The 21,089-nt window shown below is 53.6% G+C and overlaps 8 protein-coding genes across 8 annotated transcripts; 5 read left to right on the top strand and 3 right to left on the bottom strand.

Annotated features, from left to right (window-relative positions):
- Positions 1-70: 70 nt before the first annotated feature.
- Positions 71-1,321, top strand: J4E85_001748 (uncharacterized protein; the record flags this gene model as incomplete). Its single annotated transcript, XM_051466032.1, has 1 exon — positions 71-1,321. One exon carries the CDS (start codon positions 71-73, stop codon positions 1,319-1,321), a length of 1,251 nt encoding a protein of 416 aa, XP_051330589.1.
- A 907-nt stretch (positions 1,322-2,228) lies between these two features.
- On the top strand, positions 2,229-4,049 carry J4E85_001747 (uncharacterized protein; the record flags this gene model as incomplete). The annotated part of the gene is made up of 1 exon (XM_051466031.1): positions 2,229-4,049. One exon carries the CDS (start codon positions 2,229-2,231, stop codon positions 4,047-4,049), a length of 1,821 nt encoding a protein of 606 aa, XP_051330588.1.
- Positions 4,050-4,773: 724 nt separating this feature from the next.
- J4E85_001746 (uncharacterized protein) lies at positions 4,774-6,462 on the top strand (the record flags this gene model as incomplete). The annotated part of the gene is made up of 5 exons (XM_051466030.1): positions 4,774-4,860; positions 4,911-4,967; positions 5,018-5,254; positions 5,305-5,793; positions 5,845-6,462. 5 exons carry the CDS (start codon positions 4,774-4,776, stop codon positions 6,460-6,462), a joined length of 1,488 nt encoding a protein of 495 aa, XP_051330587.1.
- A 526-nt stretch (positions 6,463-6,988) lies between these two features.
- On the top strand, positions 6,989-10,682 carry J4E85_001745 (uncharacterized protein; the record flags this gene model as incomplete). The annotated part of the gene is made up of 2 exons (XM_051466029.1): positions 6,989-7,351; positions 7,407-10,682. 2 exons carry the CDS (start codon positions 6,989-6,991, stop codon positions 10,680-10,682), a joined length of 3,639 nt encoding a protein of 1,212 aa, XP_051330586.1.
- A 472-nt stretch (positions 10,683-11,154) lies between these two features.
- On the bottom strand, positions 11,155-11,774 carry J4E85_001744 (uncharacterized protein; the record flags this gene model as incomplete). The annotated part of the gene is made up of 2 exons (XM_051466028.1): positions 11,155-11,649; positions 11,697-11,774. 2 exons carry the CDS (start codon positions 11,772-11,774, stop codon positions 11,155-11,157), a joined length of 573 nt encoding a protein of 190 aa, XP_051330585.1.
- Positions 11,775-12,336: 562 nt separating this feature from the next.
- Positions 12,337-13,752, bottom strand: J4E85_001743 (uncharacterized protein; the record flags this gene model as incomplete). The annotated part of the gene is made up of 4 exons (XM_051466027.1): positions 12,337-12,575; positions 12,627-13,246; positions 13,293-13,560; positions 13,608-13,752. 4 exons carry the CDS (start codon positions 13,750-13,752, stop codon positions 12,337-12,339), a joined length of 1,272 nt encoding a protein of 423 aa, XP_051330584.1.
- Positions 13,753-13,958: 206 nt separating this feature from the next.
- Positions 13,959-16,026, top strand: NOP7 (mRNA-binding ribosome synthesis protein nop7; the record flags this gene model as incomplete). Its single annotated transcript, XM_051466026.1, has 2 exons — positions 13,959-13,983; positions 14,036-16,026. The coding sequence occupies 2 exons, from the start codon at positions 13,959-13,961 to the stop codon at positions 16,024-16,026; spliced, it is 2,016 nt and encodes a 671-aa protein (XP_051330583.1).
- Positions 16,027-18,412: 2,386 nt separating this feature from the next.
- On the bottom strand, positions 18,413-20,268 carry J4E85_001741 (uncharacterized protein; the record flags this gene model as incomplete). The annotated part of the gene is made up of 5 exons (XM_051466025.1): positions 18,413-18,671; positions 18,724-18,823; positions 18,872-19,732; positions 19,789-19,950; positions 20,010-20,268. The coding sequence occupies 5 exons, from the start codon at positions 20,266-20,268 to the stop codon at positions 18,413-18,415; spliced, it is 1,641 nt and encodes a 546-aa protein (XP_051330582.1).
- Between the last annotated feature and the right edge of the window lie 821 nt (positions 20,269-21,089).

Below are 21,089 nucleotides of genomic sequence, written 5' to 3'. Positions count from 1 at the left end.
AAGAAAATTTGGGTGACTTACGGCAATTTTTCAAACGCCCCACTTCAACAACCTACTTTACCAAAACGACATGAAGGACGGCAACATTCTACACTGGCTGCGGCGAGAGCAACCCACGCGAAGTCAAACGAAGGCGATGCCTACTTCCTCACAGACAGCTCCGAATGGCCACGTCTCGAAGCCAAAGGCGGAGAAGATCCCACTCGCTGCAAGAATCACTCGAAGTGCAACTGCCGCACAGAAAGTACCAATTGCTGCAAGAGTCACCCGAAGTACAACTACCGCGCAGAAAGTACCAATCGCTGCAAGAGTCACCCGAAGTGCACCTACCGCACAGAAGAAGGCAGGCGGAAATGCGGCGCCATGTGGTCGAGGAAAGGACAAGAAACCAAGGAGGAGGCGGACGAAAGCGCAACTAAAATACGAAAGACTTCAACGCGCGAGGAGCGATGCTGGTGCTGCTGAAGCAGTAGAATGCACCTACCCAGAGGAGAACGCCAACACACTGCCATTACCAGTTGGGATGGATGCCTCAGGAGCGCGCCTTCCTGCGGAAGTAGCATCGGAAAGCAGCATCAACAACTCACCACCTGCTCTTTTCACCGCATCACCACTCACCTCAGTGTCTCGCCCACATCTACTCGAAACCAGACTTCAACAACAGTTCTTAGAAGAAGACAAGCAGCAGCAGACCAGAGAAGTAAGAATACCCAAGCAACGGACTACGATGACAAGCAAGAGAGCAGCCAAGAGGCAGCGCAAAGCCCGGAAGGCCCGCGAAGAAGCCCGTGAAGAAGCCCTCGTCTTCATCAAGAGCGAGTCTATCGATGGTTCCCAAGACGCGCCGCGCAACTTCGCCTACGACACTTCAACCGGATCCTCGTCATACCAGTACTCAAGCTCTCCCGCGCGTCAGCCATGGGCCGCGCCGAAGCGAAACAGCATCATCGACCTGATCAGACTATGCACCTACCCCGGCCAAACAATCCACCCAAACTCCGTCAACCGACTCTTCATCCTTCAGCGAGACATCGACGCCGCTATGGACGGCCAGGGTCGTCACGTATGGATTCTACGAAGGCTCCCACGCGACATCACCTTGACGGTGGAACGAAAGGAAGCCATCTGGCTGGCACAAGGGCAGATCAACCGGGTCGTGGATGAACGAGGACGCTCACGCAGACGGCTGAAGCTCGATCGATACGTGCCAGCCGATCGCTGGGTCACAATCGATCGCTATATTCCCGGCATGCCGTACCCTCTCCCTCTGCGCCGCCACGCCATGCCGCGCATGAGGGTATTTTCGAGATCATATGCGTAGCTGTACGGACGTCGTTTTGTTGCTTTCTTTCTGAGCGGGCTATGTAAGAGGGACAACAACGTGCCGCAATATAGCGGATACGCACAGGACATCACAGGTCGGGTCTGTATGCCTTTTCAGAGTGGCGCATGAGAATCAGGCGGACTCCACGTCTCTTCAGGTCTTCTCTTTCGTCATCGCAGGAGGTTCATTAATTGGCTTGCCATCTCGAGGAGGACAGGTGTTCTTCTTTCGTTCTACTTCGATACCGCCACATGGACATCTACCCCTAGCTTCAAAAGTCCACACTTTTCCCAATCTCAGCAAAGCAAGTAATTTAATCAATCTTTCGGACTTTGTGATTCGTTTCCATATTGTGAATCATCACCTAGCTTGAGGGCTTGGTGTCAGTGATGATGTGTATTCTCCAAATGCATAACCTCGTCGCAGTGTCTTGTACGCAGCAGTTAGAAACGCATTAGACTATGACAAATGTGAACCAGCCGCGTCTACCGTAATTCAACAGGCATTTATTTTACGCGTCGTGCATGTTGCAGTCATGGTTTCTCTCATTCGACGAATTGCTTTCATTTGGTCCTCGTTCGATGTGGGACAACCGTGAGTGGCTCAACGCTACAAGTCATCACGAACCATGGTACAACAAGGTCCTGCACATGGAGAGCTTGTGCAAACTCTATATATCTTCATACAGAACGTAATATCCGAAAAGAATATTGGGTTGCATCCTACCGCCAGGTGAGAGTACGCAGGTACATTCTGCACGTACCTTCAGGACGACTCAGTGAAAGAACCACTGACTACCCTATTACCTGACTCACATCGATCGCGCCTAACTGAACAACTTTACCGACGCACTTGCTTCCCCACTTCACATGTCGTACATCCGAAACAAACATATCATATCATTATGGCGCCGATCCCGATCGCCACCGCCAGCGCCCTTCACTCCGCCAATGCGATAACCCGCCCGCTTACCGACAGCAGAGCCAGCGCTTTAATACTTGGACCGGGACTTTACCCTCATTTTGTCAACTGGCAAGCCAACATCGACGACCCCGAACAACAGGCGCTCTACCCGACCTGGCAAGCATGGAAAAAGACCGTATACGCAGTTCAGCAAGAAAGCATCGGCGGTATACCCAGTCCGCCAGTCTTCAAAGCGTTTATGAACACACCGCGCGTTAAAGAGCATTTCCACGGTCGTGACGAAGACCTGTCCCACATCTTCACGGACGTCGACGACGAAGAGGCAGAGAGAGGACCATCGGACCTCCTCGTCGCGCGCGTCTGCAAACACACCATCCACCCCGGTAACCCATGCGTCAAAATCGAAATTTGTCCAGTCTGCATCATGAAACAATGTCTCGCTTCTCTCGAACGCATCGCGCATGTCTGGCGCATCGTCGGTGGACCTTATAGGCCAGGTCGAAACGAAGCGGGGGTCCATATTATTGACCCTGAAGAGTATGCGATATATCTTGCGGCGAAGGGGTTGTGGATTGTGGAGAAAAAGAGGTGGGCGAATTTGGTTGGAACGTATGAGGATTTCGCGATGGGAGAGAGGGCGTGGGAGGAGGACTCTAGACGGAATGGTCTTGCGATTCCGGTGGCGGTGACGGAGGCGAGTAGTTGTATTGAAGCGCTGGAGCTGGCGGGGCAGAGTCCATTTCTTGGGGAGGGGTGGAGTGATGTCTTCGTCCCGACGAGGCATTTGAGAAAACGCGGCGAGGGGAAGAAACTACGAGACGACTCTGTTAGCAGCGATGCACTGCCGTGTTCTCTGCCTGAGACGCCTGGGACGGAGTCAGAAACGTTACGGTACTCCAAGGGGTCTTCCGATAGGACAGAGGAGGCAGACGACAGTACCGCAGACTACTACCTCAGAGATCATTCAGACTCGCCGCCTGCCGACCGCGCAGCCGCCCGAGCGGACTCTCCGACCGCCTCTCCCCGAAGTAAGACTTCCGCCAATTCGACCGTCTACACATCTTCTCCCCCACCGCCATCCTCTCCACCCCAAAGTCGGTCCTCTTCCTTTGTACCATCCACTCCCATGATCGGCGTATACTTTCCGGACGACCTCCCCTCTCCCTCCACCCGACGGTCGTTGTGCTATAATCGCACTTCTAAGTCCTACGAGAAAGGCAAACACGCAAGTCCATACGGTAGTACAAAGGTCGATACGAGCTTTGCGAACAACTCCGCATACGACGAGTTTGGAGTCGCCGAAGAAGAAGAGCTGAAAATATTGACAGCGGCTCAAGATGAAACTCCTCAAACGGATGAAGACATGAACAAAGGTCGTTTCGCGGGTTTCACAGACGTGGATCTAGACTCGGAAGATGAGGGGACGGAAAGTGAGTGGAGCGACACTACTGATGAAGGAGATGGAGAGGAAGATCTCATGATGGTTGTGGGTAGGAGCACCGTGGGTGGAAAGCGGCTGCCGGGTCAAACAGGGGAGGTGAATTTCCAACGACCGGTGTTTATGTTTAGTTGGCCAGGCCGGGGTGAAGTGGACGAAGAGGGCGACACAGTCTCTGACACTAGTTCTGATGAGTTTGATGACGATGAAGTGGAAGAGGCGATGCGAGATATGGATGATGTGGATGTGGTATCGCTGGCCGAGCCGGATCTCCAGGTAACTCCTCGTCGCCGAAGTCATGAGGAGTTTGTTGAGTGCGAGGAGGTGGATGAGGAAGACCACGTGAAGAGATCGCGCCTGTAGGAAAGGCTCCTTTGACCGCTGCAAGCGTTAAATACTGGGAAGCCGACTGGAAAGCTATTTATACACACGTATGTGGAAGAGCGGCGTTAGGAGTACTATTCATGATCGAAAGTTCAACTCTTATTTGATTAGAGTGCGCAAAGTGCCTAAGCTACGATGTTGCAGTTATACAACAAAGTACTAGTGTTATTGAGCTGTTTGAGAGCTGGCTCCAGGTGAGTCAGGTAACCAACCCTACAGGTCTTGATCAATCTCCAAGCCATGGCCTTGAACGAAAATCCTCTGGAAAACGGGTTACGGAGTTTCCAATCGGGACGCAGATTTTAGAAGGTTACACTTTGTAAGTTGCGAATGGGCTTGTTGAAGTTCAGCAAGCTGTCGTCATCACTTGAAATAGCTATCAGACGTCGTATAATGATCGAAGAGAGTCTGGCATGCTTCGCGCACGGGACGATGCAGGTGTGATGTAAGAGACGCGCCTGCTCCAAGATGAGGCTCGTCGGCGGCGGATGTTTGGACCTAGCGCAAGGCGGTGGCCAAAGCGCCCCAGCTCGGAGTGTGGATCTCTACATCACTGACGAGCCGCAACACGACCAAACAACGTCGCCGCCCCATCCCACGCCTTCCCCTCTCGCATTCGATACTAGTACTCGCTGTCTCTACTTCACCTGGGAGATAGCAAATACCCCGACACCTGACAGATAAACCCCACGACCCCGCCACCATGTCTAGCGGAGAAGTGCTCAAGGCCGACAAGGACTTTACCAAGGAGGTCGATGCGGCTATCCCGGAGGCGGAGAAGCTAGCTTCTGTATGTCTGATGGCTATCAAAGTTGAAGCGAAGCTAATATAGTTGATTAGAGCAATCCGCAAGCTGGAATCGACAAGCTGCTCACGCTCGAGAAGCAGACCCGTCAGGCACGCCTCCACGTATTCCTTGCGCATAATCACATTCTGACTATTCCCAGGCCTCAGATCTCGCCTCGACTTCCCGCGTCATAATCGCCATCGTCACAATAGCAAAGAATGCGAAGGACTGGAACTTGATGAACGAGCAGGTCCTGCTCCTCTCCAAGAAGCATGGACAGCTGAAGCAGGCCACCACCAAGATGGTGCAGACAGTCATGGGATTTCTGGATGAGACTCCAAACCTAGAGACAAAGCTGTCCGTCATCGAGACGCTACGGACAGTCACAGAGGGCAAGGTAGGCGACCCCAACGAACAACATGCAGGCTGTTGCTGACACGATGGTAGATCTTCGTCGAAGTCGAGCGTGCCCGAGTAACCCGCATCTTGTCCAACATCAAGAAGGAGCAAGGCGACATCGATTCCGCGACGGACATCCTTTGCGAGCTGCAAGTCGAGACCTTTGGTTCCATGACCCGTCGCGAGAAGACCGAGTTCATCCTACAACAAGTGGCGCTATGCATACAAAAGGGCGACTGGACACAGGCCGGTATTCTGAGCAGGAAGATCAGCACACGGTACTTTGCGCGGAGACCGAAGAAGACCCCCGAGCAGCTGGAGAAGGACCAGAAGGAGCGGGAAGAGAAGGAGAAGAACCGGAGCGCCGACGACCCGCCCATTGAGCCTGAGGACGATGTAACGGACCTGAAGCTCAGGTACTACGAGCAGCAGATTACCCTGGCCAAGCACGACAACAAGTACCTGGACGTCTGCAAGCACTACCGACAAGTACTGGATACCGAGGCTGTGGAGGAGGACCCCAACAAGCTTCGAGCAGTATGTTCAGAGGCCTGGTCGCATTTGCAGCTCTTACTAACATAACTGCAGATCCTCCAGCGCGTCATCTACTTCATCATCCTCGCACCGTACGACAACGAACAGTCCGATCTCATCCACCGCATCCAGCGCGACTCGCGCAACTCTCAGATCCCACAAGACGCACAATTAGTTAAGCTCTTCACTGTGCCTGAGTTGATGAGGTGGCCCATGGTTGCGAAGCAGTTCGGGCCTCACCTCACGGAGACTGATGTATTCGACGCGGAGAAGGACGACTCGGATGACCCGAAGGCATTCCAGAGGTGGCAGGATCTCCGCAAGCGTGTCATCGAGCACAACGTTCGCGTCGTGGCCAAGTACTACACACGTATTCAGATCCCACGCTTGACAGAGCTGCTAGATCTGACCGAGGATGAGACGGAGAAGAACATTAGCGAGCTGGTGTCTGCAAAGACCATCTACGCCAAGATTGATCGACCCGCCCGCATCGTCACTTTCTCGAAGCCCAGGGACGCAGACGATGTGCTGAACGAATGGAGTGGAAACATGAAGAGTTTGTTGGGTCTGCTCGAGCGCGTTGACCATCTCATTACCAAGGAGGAGATGATGGCGCGTATTCAACCTACAAAGGTGGACAAGAGCAAGGCGGCCAAGGGTAAGGCGAAATAGGATTCGCGAAGACCCTCAGGTATCGGCAATCGATGCACGAAGTTTGGGCAGCAATTGGTAGTCTAACAGCCTTGCAAGCTACAGCACTCACGATGATGATGGATGAGAAGTGGCACGATAGTCTATGAATGAGTGCGTATGCAAGATGACTACGAAGCTCAAGTGTTGACCGATGCGCTGCATAGGTTTACGCTTGACAAGTCGGACTGCTGGTCTGAGCGCATGAAGGAAGAATCAGACAACCTAGGCATCTGCTGTAGGATAGTAAAACAAATGAAAGCAACCATTAGAATAAGAATTCGTCATGAATTATGTGCACCATATAGCACTCTCGTTCGAGCGCTTTTATTGTAACTGATGGACAGCATCTGCGCGTTGCATCATCTGCCAAGCCACTTAAGTGCCGACACGGACTAGCGCAACGCGTCCGACGCGTCCCTTCCTTCCCCGGGATTTGGCAGCGACAGCCGTTGAAAGCACTAGACTCTCAATACCTCACTTTGTGCATCCCCATACCACCGCAATCATGGTTCGTGGCGTGGAAGGCAATGAGATGTCGACACCTCGCGCTTCACAGAAGAAGCAGCCCGCCTCCGCGTCGCAATCGGCCAAGGGCCAAAAGTCCATCCTAGGGTTCTTCCAGAAGAAGTCTACCAACTCACCAAGCCCCGCGCCGTCCGATGCCACACCAGTCAACAAGACGCCTACATCGAAATTGGCGAAGAAGGCCTTCGACAAGCCGCCTGCCGCCATCACTCCCGTACCAAGCAGCGACGCTCCCGATTACTCGAGTCCCATCAAACAGGAGCATGAATTGACAGTGGGGAGGAACAAGGAGAACATACTGGCCAAGCATACAGATGCCATTCCCAGTAGCCCAACACGCAAGGTACGCGAGACATGCCATTGCATACCCAACTGCATTTACTGACATTCTAATTCAGGCACGGAAGCCCGTCAACTACGCCGAGTCAGATGACGACGACGAAGATGTGCTGGGTCCAATTGCAAACAATGCAAGAGGCAGAGCTACGAAACGCCAGCGGGTCACCATCGAAGACGATTCAGACGACGAGTTCGGATTAGACGCGGCCACACAGAAGGCAATGCTCGAGGAAGACGACGACGATGTTGATGACTTCGTTGTCCCAGATGATTCCGATGAGGAAGTCGTCTCGAAGAAGCGCAAACGTTCAACAGCACCCAAGGCTCGTACTAAAGCATCCCCGGCATCGTCGCCACCTATGATCGAGGCGAAGGATGACGAGGACGATGGCGACGTCGTGATGAATAGCACGTCCACCGCACAGCAATGGATCTACGATCCGGAAAACCCAATGGTGTTCAAGCCTCGCACAGCTGTACAAGCAACGAAGAAGGACCCCAGCAAGAAGATCAAAGAACGACCGAGCGCTTCTGAACCCGAGACGAGATACCCATGGCTCGCACACCAGATGGACGCTGATCGGCATCCCGTCGATCATCCCGACTACGATCCTCGCACACTATACATTCCCCCAGGTGCTTGGGACAAGTTCTCTGCGTTCGAGAAGCAGTATTGGGAGATCAAGAGCAAGTGGTGGGATACTGTCGTGTTCTTCAAGAAGGGCAAGTTCTACGAGCTCTATGAGAAGGATGCTTCTATAGGCCACCAACTCTTCGATCTCAAATTGACTGATCGGGTCAACATGAGGATGGTCGGTGTACCAGAGGCTTCCTTAGACATGTGGGCTACCCAGTTTGTAGCAGCAGGCCACAAGGTTGCTAGAGTTGACCAAATGGAGTCGGCTCTAGGCAAGGAGATGCGTGAGCGTGACGACAAGGGCAAGACACCTAAGAAGGGTGGCAAGGAAAACAAAGTGATCCGAAGAGAGCTGGCTACAGTACTCACTTCAGGTACGCTTGTGGATACCGGCATGCTTCAGAGTGAGATGTCGACATACTGCATGGCCATCAAGGAGATTGATCGCGACAACCTGCCAGCCTTCGGAATTGCGTTCGTGGATACTGCTACTGCACAGTTCCAGCTTTGCGAGTTCACTGACGACGTCGATATGACCAAGTTCGAAACCCTCATTGCCCAGATGAGGCCCGGTGAGCTACTCCTGGAGAAGTCATGTGTGTCTGCGAAAGCTCTGCGGATACTCAAGAACAACACGCCACCCACAACTATCTGGAACTATCTGAAGCCCAACAAGGAGTTCTGGCCAGCAGACATCACCATCCGAGAGATTGAAGCAAACAACTACTTTGAGTCACCCACAGAAGACAACATTGAAGCATGGCCACCGGTCCTCCGTGAAGCCCGAGAGCAGGAGCTGATCATGTCGTCATTTGGTGCTCTTCTTCAATACCTGCGGACGCTGATGATTGAGCGCGATCTGGTCACACTCGGAAACTTTCAGTGGTACGACCCCATCCGGAAAGCCACAAGTCTGGTCCTCGACGGCCAGAGCTTGATCAACCTGGAGATTTTCGCCAACACGTTCGATGGATCAACTGAGGGTACTCTGTTTGCTATGCTGAACCGCTGCATCACCCCATTCGGCAAGCGATTACTGCGACAATGGGTGTGTCATCCTCTCGCAGATGCAGCCAAGATCAACGCTCGCCTAGATGCCGTTGATGCATTGAATGCCGATTCTACCATCATGGACAATTTCAGTGCGTCCCTTAGCAAGTTGCCAGATCTCGAGCGTCTCATTTCTCGTGTGCACGCGGGCCGATGCAGAGCGCAAGACTTCCTCAAGGTGCTGGAGGGCTTCGAGCAGATTGAGTATACCATTAGCCTGTTGAAGCAGTTCAGCGAGGGTGAAGGTATCATTGGTCAACTTATCTCTTCCATGCCTGACCTGGCTGCGTCTCTATCCAAATGGAGTTCAGCTTTCGATCGAGACATCGCACGGAAAGAAGGACTACTCATTCCTGAGCCTGGCATCGAAGAAGACTTTGACAACAGCCAGGAGGAGATCGACACCTGTAAAGCAAATCTCGACGTACTGTTGAAGAAGGCCCGCAAAGAGCTCGGCTCTAATGCTGTTCAATACAACGACATTGGCAAAGAAATCTATCAACTAGAGGTACCCAAGAAGGTCAAAGTTCCCAACAATTGGGATCAAATGTCCGCCACTGCCAAGGTTACTCGCTACTACACTCCCGAACTGAGGAAGCTGGTGCGAGCACTACAAGAAGCGCAAGAGACGCATGGTCAGATTACACGCGAAGTTGCCACTCGCTTCTGCCAACGCTTCGATGAGGACTACAAGGTCTGGCTCGCGGCAGTCAAGATCATCGCTCAACTGGATTGTCTGATCAGTCTCGCAAAGGCGTCTGCTTCACTCGGAGAGCCCAGCTGTCGTCCAGTGTTCGAGGAGGGTAACCGAACTGTCGTTGAGCTAGAAGAGCTTCGTCACCCATGCATGCTCAACACAGTCGACGACTTCATTCCCAATGACATCAGACTAGGCGGCGACTCTGCCAACATCAGTCTACTGACCGGTGCCAACGCGGCCGGTAAATCGACTATCCTTCGTATGACTTGCATAGCGGTCATCCTCGCACAAGTCGGTTGTTACCTTCCCTGCACATCGGCCAGACTCACACCCGTCGACCGCATCATGTCTCGTCTCGGCGCCAATGACAACATCTTCGCAGCTCAATCCACCTTCTTCGTCGAGCTGTCCGAAACACAGAAGATACTCTCGGAAGCGACTCCTCGGTCTCTTGTCATCCTCGACGAGCTCGGTCGCGGTACATCCTCTTACGACGGTGTGGCGGTTGCGCAAGCCGTTTTGCACGACATCAGTACGCGCGTTGGCTGCGTGGGTTTCTTCGCCACTCACTACCGTTCTCTAGCTAAGGAGTTCGAGTTCCACCCTGAAGTCGTGAACAAGCGTATGCGTATTCATGTGGATGATGCTTCCAAATCCATCACCTTCCTCTACAAGCTTGAGGAGGGTGTCGCTGAAGGTAGTTTCGGTATGCACTGTGCGGCCATGTGCGGTATCCCGAGCAAAGTCATCGAGAACGCAGAGAAGGCGGCTAGAGAGTGGGAGCACACGAGTAGGCTGGGAGAGAGGATGGAAGTCAACAAGGACGAGGGTGGTGTTTACGTGCCGCTGGGTCTACAGAGTGACGTTGCTTGGACTCTCAGGGAGGGCTTGGAGGGAGTCGGTGATCGAGCGCTGGATGTGCTGCTCGAAGCTATCTCTGCGCTCTGAGTGTCCGCTATGTGAGAAAAGCATGTAAGATAGATGTATCGAAGGCGCAACATGGGCGATCGGGAATGGGATGTATTCATATGGGAAAGAGGGATCGGATCTAGGTCAGGCTAGCGTTCTGCTGTAATCATATCCCGTAGTTAGCGTATCGCAAGCCAGTTCACACATTCAGAACACATTGAATACATCCAGCCAGGCTACGACAATGCCGTGAAACTTGATAGACGACTTAGTTTCGTGGTAGCCTGGAGGTAGTCAGTATATCTCACGATGTCACATATTCTAGGCAGGCCACGCGAAGTACACCAGGCATATATGAAATTTGATGAAATGACCACAATCACTACGATGTAGCCGTCCGCCCATACCATGAACTCGCCATACAAGCCCAAACTTTTCCCTCATCTCAGCCGAATACGCTCGCAAACGCCACACTTTTCTCGCATCCCCACGCCCACATACCCCCCACCTCCTACTCATCCTCCTCCAACTGTACGGTACGGTACCCGTTAGACGCATTCCGACCCGATCCCTTAGCACCACTAAAGGTCTCAATGCCATCGAGGAAACCATAGCTCATGCCATCGCGACCGGGGACGTCTTCCTCAACAAGATCGAAGCCGTCGTCAAAGGCAGGTTCTTCCTTCTTGACTTTGGGACCGTGGAGGCCGAAGTCGTCGTCATCGTCGTCGTCATTGTTGCCGTCCGACACGGAGGGACTGGGCTGGCGAGCAGCGCGGCGCTTGGAAGCTGAGGAGGGAGCGGCAGTGGCACCTCGCTTCTTGGGTGTGGATGTAGCAGTAGTAGCTCTGGCACGGCCGCCGGAACGTGACTTTGCAGGTGTGGCAGGACTGTCCTCGGAGGCACCGGCGGCCATGTTCTTGAGCTTGCGTTTGATGTTGCCGAAGGTGACTGAGGCGCTGCCTGGAGTGTAGCCTGTGAGGGCGGCGAGCTTGACCATATCAACCTGGGAGAGTTAGTGCTTGTGTTGAGTGGAAGGGGTGGAACTCATACCTTGGGCTGTGGATCGACGCACTGCCATGCGAGGGCGAGCACCTCGATCTCGCGGGCGGACAGGCTCTCTTTGGGCATGATGGTGTTGGTGTGAATATAGATGGAGATGTGTTTGTGTTTGTGGTTATTGAAGTCCGAATTGGTATCGATGTGCCGACGAAATAGTGGTGGGAGAGTGAAGAGAGAAGAAGGACGAAGACGAGGGGATACGAGCTTTGTATGCTGGGCTACAGCAGTGAGCAGGCTGCTCTAAAGAGGTGCAAATTTTACTTTTGTGTGACTCTTTGTAGTTATGGTGAGAGGTGATAAGGAAAGGTAAAGAGGCGCTAAAGAGACAGCTTCACCTCGCTTTTAGTGGCTCAGCAAGTTACTGTGTAGCAGCATATGGTGGAAGTGAGTTTCGCCTGACAAGGATACCACGTGTCTAGGCAACTGCATCTATGGGGACGAGGCATTTTGCCCCCGGTGGACGTCGAGTAGTATCTTTAAGTTCCTAAAAAGCTTGGCGTGGTTCACGACGAGACCTCCGTGGTTATGGTATCGAAAATCACGCTCGGTTACCACAGGATATTGCGCATATGTTCCGGTCTATTCTCGAGTCGATTAAAGATGACAAGGCATAGGCCAACGTACGAAGAAGCTATATCCTACGTACTTCTTTACCCAGTAATTCGGGTCTCTCCACGTCCAGCTCATCCCTCAAGGCTGCGTATAGCGAATCTCCTAGAATGATAGACAGTCCCAAACTCCAGACCAGCGTGATGGCATAGAAAAAGTTGGCGTTTCCCGATCCTGCGTAAATCCAAAGATGGTAGAAGGCAGGGCCCAAGAACGATGTGTATAAGATAGCGGACGAAGCCAAGAACGTGTAGCGCATGACTGGGATACAGTTAGTATTGCTATATGAGTTTGAAAGAAAGGGAAACTCACGAGGGAAAAGATGGCGAAACATGGGTACCAAGGAAAGGTAGAGCGCAGCATCCGCTATGCTCGGGTATGGTGTGAAGATGGCGAACACGCCGGTCAAGCTGCAAGCAACGAATAATGGCTGCTTGTGAAGGCGGATGGTCAGACCTGGCATATACGACGCCGCGTGTAGCCAGAATACGCCGAGGAAGAACTCGCGGAAAGAGTCGAACATCTCGATGAAGAAGTACCACCAAAGTCCAACGTTCGGCGTGAGGTCAGGTAATAGGAGACGCACGCCGTATGTCGCAGGGAGAAAGTCCCAAGAGCCCATCAAGAACGCAGAGCCAGTGAGCAAGACGCCTATTGCGCCCGCGATACCAAGAGTATGGATTGTGATGAAGGATGCGACATCTGGCGCGGCCTTTCCCTTCAAAGTCTTCGCATCATAGAGGAGAACCATGAGCGGGGGGAACAGGAGTATTGGGTGCATGGCGAAGTACGATGCGAAAGCCGTGGCCAGTATGAAGGTGAAGCTGGCCCCTTGGGACGCCTTGGCCATGGCAGTGAGGATGAAGAGGTTCGTCAGGGCCGAGGTGGAGCGCGCGACGCAGGTCAGAACTGTGAAAGGATTGAATAGGAAGCTAAAGATGTCAGCATATGTTGTATAGAAAGGTGTAGTGTTCCTACCCTGCTGCAATAGCCACGCTGCTCCATCTCAAGTCCTTCCGCGGGGAAGCGAACAGGCGCGTGACTGACGCGAAGCCGCTCTCTGCCACTTGAGCCAAGGCATTCGCACTTAATAAATCCACGATGGTGTAAAAGATGTTGGTCGCCAGCGGGGCATGGGCCGGGTTGGGGAAGAGGGAGAAGAGAGGCAGCAGGAGGGGTGCCTGGTGGTATACGCCGCCGTCGTAGGGAGAGACATTGTGGGTGTAGAGGAAGACGCCCTCTTGCACTGGTGGGTGTCAGTAATGCTAGACACAGCCCATGCCAGGTACATACATCTCTTGAAGCTCGTCACTGGTGTTGACACCTCGACACGTCCGGCGAGGAGGTCTGGCAGGGCGGGAAAGACAGTGAAGAGGAGCAGGCGCACAGCTGCGGCTGCTGCAAAGAGCAGCATCTTGTGCTGCGTGTCAATGGCCATGGTCACTATGGCCTATGCACTCATTGGCTCCATGGCGGTTCTCGACACCTCGGCGCTGGAGTTCTGGCAAGATGCATGTCGGTGGACCCTGGCCGCGCTAACGCCGGATCCATGTCCGCTAGTTGGCCGCATCTCTAACTTTTTTGCGCCCGCCAAAAGTTCGACCGTCTGCACCGACAGAATCGCGATTTGATCCTCCCTCTACAATGGCTGGTCGCTCAAAAAAGAAGGGTACGCATCGCTGTCAATTATCGAGAGAGTTTCCTTGCTAATCCGTTTACAGGCACCTCCGGTGCGGCCAAGAACTACATCACCCGCACGCGCGCCGTGAAGAAGCTTCAGATCTCGCTCCCCGACTTCAGACGACTATGTATCTTCAAGGGAATCTACCCCCGTGAGCCGCGCAACAAGAAGAAGGTCTCGAGGGGCTCGACCGCCGCCACCACCTTCTACTACACCAAGGATATCCAATACCTGCTCCACGAGCCGCTGCTGGCCAAGTTCCGCGAGCACAAGGCTGTCGCAAAGAAGATCGGTCGCGCCCTCGGTCGCGGCGAGTCTGGCGATGCATCGCGCCTCGAGAAGAACCTTATGCCCAAGGTCAAGCTCGACCACATCATCAAGGAGCGCTACCCTACCTTCGTCGACGCCCTGCGCGACCTCGACGATGCCCTCTCCATGCTGTTCCTCTTCGCCAACCTCCCCTCCAGCGACCACGTTCCCGCCAAGACCATCGCTCTCTGCCAGCGACTGACCCGCGAGTTCGAGCACTACGTAATCACTTCCCACGCCCTCCGCAAGTCCTTCCTCTCCATCAAGGGTATCTACTACCAGGCGACGATCCAAGGTCAAGACATCCTCTGGCTGGTACCATACAGGTTCGTTCAGCGAACAGGCGGTGACATCGATTTCAGGATCATGGGCACCTTCGTTGAGTTCTACACGACGCTGCTCGGCTTTGTCAACTACCGCCTCTACACTTCGGTCGGCCTGGTATACCCTCCCAAGTTCAACGCCAAGAGCGATGAGCAGGGTGGTGAGCTTGCTGCATTCCAGCTTGAGGGCAAGGCCACCGCTACCAACGACGCGAACGGCCACGATGAGAATGGTGCGGTTAACCCCGAGGCACAGGCGATTGCGGACAGGCTTGCAGCTATGCCCGATGCTGAAGAAGAGGAGAGCACCACGGCCGTAGCCAAGGTTGTCACCGAAGACGACGAAGAGGAGGCCAACGACGAGATTGACAAGTTCGAGCCGACTGCGCCCGATGCCGATATCTTGCCCCAGCCACAAGCAAGCAGCGCCGAAATCGCATCCCTGTTCGCGCCCTTCACCTTCTATCTGGCACGAGAGACACCCAGAGCATCGCTCGAGTTCATACTGAAGGCATTTGGCTGCAAGCGAGTGGGTTGGGACGGAACGCTAGGCGACGGCGCTTTCACAACCAACGAGTCGGACCCGAACATCACACATCAGATCGTCGATCGACCTGCGCTTTCCAACGGTGCTCCTGCACAGGAGGACGGTGCTGCTGCCCCCAAGGCCCAATGGCCATACTCGATGATGCCTGGACGCACCTACGTTCAGCCACAGTGGGTATGGGACAGCATAAACCAGGGCAAACTGTTGCGACCAGATCACTACGCCCCTGGCGCAGATCTGCCGCCACATCTCAGCCCTTGGGTCAAGCCAAAGAAGGGCGAATATGACCCCAACCTGCCTCTCGCGGCACAACAACCAGAGGGTGAGGCTGAGGCCTTTGAGGACGATGACGAGGAGGCCACTTTCGACGGTGATGAAGACGAAGACATGGACGCCATCGTTGACCGTGAAGGCTCCGTGGAAGTTGGCGAGGGCATGGATGTCGCTGACGACTCTGAAGACGACAGCGATGATGACGAATCAGATGAAGCTGGCGCGGGTGGTGAGGAGTTCGACGGCTTTGACTCCGATGCCGAGTCAGACATCTCAGAAGGAGAGGCTGCCCGTCTTCAGCACCAGCGTGAACTGGAAGCTGAGGCTACTGGCAAGAAGCTCGAGGTCAAGAAGCCGACCAAGAAAGAGGAGAACGCTGTCATCCGCAAGAAGGCAGAGAAGAAGAAGCGCGCTGAAGAGGAGGAGCGCGAGAGGCAAAAGATGATGTTGTCTAACAAGAAGCGCAAGCTGCTCAAGCGTATCGAATACGGAGAGAACAAGCGCGAAAACGAGTCTGAGAACCTGCGCAGAAAGCGTGCGAAGGTTGAGAAGGCCAAGGCTGCTGCTGAGGCCCTGTAGGTTCGAGTATGTGTATATGATGCATCAAAAGCTTAGGCCGGCGTTCTTTGGGCAGGAGTTTGGCGCGCTTAACGAACCTCTATATGCTGCATGTAGTAAATCGATACCTTTTCTGGCTCTACATTATGGCCGTAGCTGTTGCACATCTATCCTCACGGACCTGCTTTGATCGCTGGTTGGGACGCACGGACTGGGGCTGTCAGATGCGTGGCGCAGCCATCTTTGACCCAAAGAACATCATGAACACTCGATGACTCAAACAGAGGATATATGAACCATGGCTGCACCCATATTGCACTTGGTCTCTAACGTTCAACTGCAAGCCCATACGATCAATACATGCCCAATCCAACAGCATGTAGCCACGCCCACTAGTCCGCGAATATTGACAATGGTAGACCAGGGCCGCGATCCAAACTCGACCATAGTTGACATCGCAACAACGACAATGCTCAACCTGGACAACATGACTTGAAATAACTCTGCTTTCCTGCGCATCAGGTTAACTTTCATCACCGTATGTCGACACCACAAGAACACCCTCTTTCGGCTCTTCCCACAAAGACGTCGCAAGAGCACGCAACACGCCGCAGATCAACTCGAACACAAAGAACCAAGCCGAAAAGATGAATCGATAAAAAGACCCGCCGCCGTTCTCGATCTGCTCCACGGAAAAAACCCAGATCCACCATCGTCGCCGCTACCTAAAAGCGCAAAGTGCCGAGCCGCTGCCGAATAGCACCACCTTCCGGAAAAATTGTGCATGTCCAAATTTGCTCACTTTAAAACCTTCAGTGGCATAGAAGTTTGAGAAGGTATAGAGACTCTTTCAAGCAGTATGGAAGCGAGGCTGACACAGAAAGACCAACTGGGGTCACTGCTTTCACCTGGGGCAACAGGCTGCGCTGTCACGTGATCGCGCGTTCACTCCGGCAAGAAGCTTGGTTGCTATTGTGGTATCGCGACAATAGGCTCGGTTGTGGTCACCCAGCTGATGCTTAGACTTGGTATCGATCGTGATCCTAGGACTTCATCTGCTCCTACTACCCATACGTTTATTTTGCTGTACTCGACACAGCGATCTGAAGTCGGCAATACCACTCATCGGACGTCACGTTAAACATCCAGAAACCGACGTATCTGGCAAAAGTCCACAAACCCTCACATCCTACAACCAGCTATGGCAACGTCACCACCAACGCCCCTCTTCCCTTCCCTCCCCCCAGAACTCCGCAACGAAATATACGCCTACCTCTCCCAACCAACCTCCACCTCCACCCCAACAAACAACAACCTCCCCCTCGGCCTCAAAACCTTCACCTGCAAACACACAACCACAACCCTCCTCCCCATCCACCACAGCACCCCCAGCCTCCTCTCCCTGGATCCCACCCTCATCCCCGAAAGCCGCGAATACGCCTCCTACCTCCTCTCCAACAGCCTAACCCTCCTCTTCTCCATCCACTTCCGCGGCCGCATAAACACCTTCGTCCCCTCCGACTGGGACAAAAAAATCCAAGCCCATTTACGCAAACTGGCCAAATCCTTTCCATGGCTGCGCAAAGTGAGCCGGTATGAAGTGCAGATACTGTGGGAGCCGGTTGATGGGGCGCTGAAGAGTAAAGGGGGGAAGAGGTGTGCGGGGGATGTTTGTGCGGGGTTGGTGAGGGGGGTTACGGGGTTGATGGATGAAGAGGTGCGGAGGAAGAAGGGGTGGTTGGGGGTGGGTGTCAATCTTGATCATGGGTTTGCGGTTGGGAATGCTTTTTCGGACACGAAATTCGGACTGAAAAAGTTTCTTGGTGAGGAGTTGGGGTTTAGGACGGTGGTGAGGGAGGTTAGGAAGACGGGGATTCCGCACCACAGGGGGCCTGAGCCTCTTCATCCGGCTTTTCGTGCGGTGGAGAAGGCAGGCGTGCCGGAAGAGAAGAGGTTGATTGTATTGGGCGAGGGGAGCGTGGGTTGGTCTGAGTTGACCAAGGGGCCGCTGGTTGTGAGGAGGACTACGGGCGTGGGGCTGAAGGGGTCTACGACGGAGTTGGGTAAAGACGAGATGGACTTCCCCATGTGTCATCTCATGGCGGAGTGTGTCAAGATGTAGTGTCTAACTACGATGCAACATTGAGACTTCTGCGAATAGTTATTGCTCATCCCACTGGCTACATAAGTTTGTTCTGGCTGGCGCAGTAACGATGGACGTCGGTTGCCACATACACAACTACAGACTTTCCAATCTACACTATCTTGCCATTCAACACCCCGTTCCCAGCTCCATGTACAATTTATTCTCATGCCCCCCTACTTCGACGCCCCCATCTATCCAGCCATCCAACACACCCTCCTTCCTCCCCACTCACCCACATTCCTATCCTCCACCATCCTCTCCTTAGGCCCAAGCTCCCACCAAACTCATCAGAAAGGCCCCAAGGAACACAAGTAAACAAGCATACACCCTGCGCTTGCCCTTGAGCACCTTCCAACTCTCATCACTCAAGAAGTCCTCCGACATGAGTTCCACAAGCGAGGCGAAGACGAGGAAACCAGCCGAGATAGCGTTCATGATACCGACAACGAGGAGACCGACTTCAGAGTCGGGTGAGTACAAAGTGTGTGTCGCTATACCGATTGCCATGCCGCCGGGTGTGCTGGGTATGGTGTTAGCAGGACGGAATAAATGTGGATGGAGGGAGGACTTGCGTGCAACCATACGCGAGAGCCATAAGCCAAGGCTGTGCAGCGCGTGGCTTCCATTTGATGTCGGCGATACGTACACCGAGGGCAAGGCCTTCGAAGGTTTCTGTCAAAGTCAGCATACGAACACGGTCGGTTTGGAGGGGTGACCCACGATGAAATACGATAGCGATCAGTAGCACGGTGAAGTCGTTACCAACGGAAACAGCGAGCGACATTCCAATGAAGATGCTGTGGAACAAGATACCCATTTCCAGTAGAAAAACCTGCATTATGGCTTTCTTGTGGATTTGCTCAGGCGTAAGGATGTGATCGTGCTCCCCGGTCTCTTGGTCTTCCTCGATAGCATACTCGTCATTCGCTTCCTTGCTACGGGCGCCCGGGGTGTCCGCTTCAGATCCGCCCACGGATTCAATGGCATCGAGTCGCTGGCCATCCTCACGGTACCGGGAGAGCGTTCTACTAATGCTCCCGACTCTTCCACGCAAGACGCCTAGATCGCGGACTCGCATGCTGGTATCCGAGTAGGTTCTCTGCATTGCTGGTTGCGGTGGAGCAGGCGCTTCGTTCTCAGTCTTCGGTTCTTCCTTGCGGCGAGACACAGCCTCCGCACCCTCGTTACCACCGCAGACATGTTGGGCTGGAGAAAAGATCATTTCGATTAGGGTGACGAAGAAAACGCTAGCTAGCATAATCGCGCCCGGCATAGCCTGATAATCGGTCGTCCAAAAGCTCGACAGGCAGGGGTCGTTCAGTGAGCCAAACGCGGTAGGAAGTAAATGGACGAAGGCAGTCGCGACTAAGACACCGGTGCCGAAATGCTTCGCGCCGAAAAGGAAGGCAGGTGGGATGCGCAGCCGCGGGAACTTGAGGACAAGCATTGGGAAGGCACATCCAGTGCCTGAAACGAAAAGGATGATGAAAAGACCGGCGACATGTAGGCCGAGATCGTAGTTGGGCTGGGCTTTGCCATCTTCGCAGGTACTTCGCCTGGGAAGACGCTGGTTTGTCGGCTCTGGGAATTTGATGTTAGTGTTGACGCTTTGACGCGATTCGAATGTTTCATCTCACCTTTTGTTAAGAAAAACTTGGGCGGGGACAGATTTCCGGTAGCATAGGAGATCAGCATCGAAGTGCAGATTACTGATACCAGCCACTTTACCCAGCTGAAGATAGTGGTGGTGAGGCCAGCTTGGTGCTCGCTCACGTGCGCGATTGTTCGGGTGCAAGGTCCTGCCAAAGAGTCAGCATCTCAGCCTCCATCGTTGAGTCATCACGAAGCTGTAACGAACCTTTTGGAGACCCTTTGACACCCTCGCCAGTGTGGCTTGGCTTTCTCTTCTCCATCTCTTGGCCATTGAATTCGTCGAGTTCACACCGCCGCAAACTCCGCGTGCCGCTGCGCAGCCGATCTGCTTCTCCCAATTCTCTTGCGTTCGCGATGCCGTTCAGATCCTCGCAGGTCGTCAAATCAGCAGCGAAACGTGGCGGATTTTGGTTCCATCCGGGGTTCCAAAGCACATCGTCATCGGTTCTGGAAGGGCAGTTCATTTTGGGACCTCGGTTGCCAAGCTCTCCTTTCCGGTCGTGGAGATGATCAAAGGTGCGTTCGGTGGTAGTGACAGCGGTCTAGTCCAGTGGAGCGCGAACGAAGAGTTAATATGTTCGAAGGATGACGTGGAGATCACTGGTGATGGAAATAGTCGGGAACATATGACAACCCAAAGAACTAGCAGTGGTCACTATGGTCGGTTAGCGGCTCTTCCGTCTTGTCGTTGCCCAAACAGACGCCAGCGCCGAGTGCCAAGACGACCGACCCCAGGCCCGCCACGCGACAACGGCCGAACGGGTGCTCCTTCTTTTGATGGGTCTTGTATACATCAGCTGTCACTGTTTCAAACTTCATATTTTGGAGATGGTGTATAGCTATGTTTGTTCTCATCATATTGCCAACAGCTGCGACCACTGCGACTGGATGTTCGGCTTGCGCTTCGACACGTAATGATGCGCGGCCGGTGGAGATCACGAAGAAGATCGGATCCGATGTTGCCCGAAGTAGAGCGATGAGTACCCAGCCGTGCAGCCGATGCCGAAGCGGTAAAGTCTGGGGTAGTCTGGGCCATGTAGTACTCTCAATGCTGACTACAATATGCAAAATTATCTCTTGTTTGGATAATACATGCTGGCGTAGCTTCTAACATTGAATGCAACACCTTGGAAACGACAAGGTCCATATTATGATCTCTCAAAAGGGGAATTTTCTCCAGCCGGCAAGTGAGCACGCGACCTGCGATCAGCCTAAGCCACGTCTATTTAAAGTCTGAGTAGGCCCCGGGGTGGTTCAGAACGTGTAATGTATGCTATATGCAACT

The sequence above is a fragment of the Alternaria conjuncta genome, assembly GCF_024043145.1.
Source record: "Alternaria conjuncta strain BMP 0040 chromosome Unknown scaffold_2, whole genome shotgun sequence".
In the NCBI taxonomy this organism is placed as follows: Eukaryota; Fungi; Ascomycota; class Dothideomycetes; order Pleosporales; family Pleosporaceae; genus Alternaria; species Alternaria conjuncta.
The sequence above is the reverse complement of the archived record's forward strand: the minus strand, read 5'-3'. Positions and strand labels throughout refer to the sequence as shown.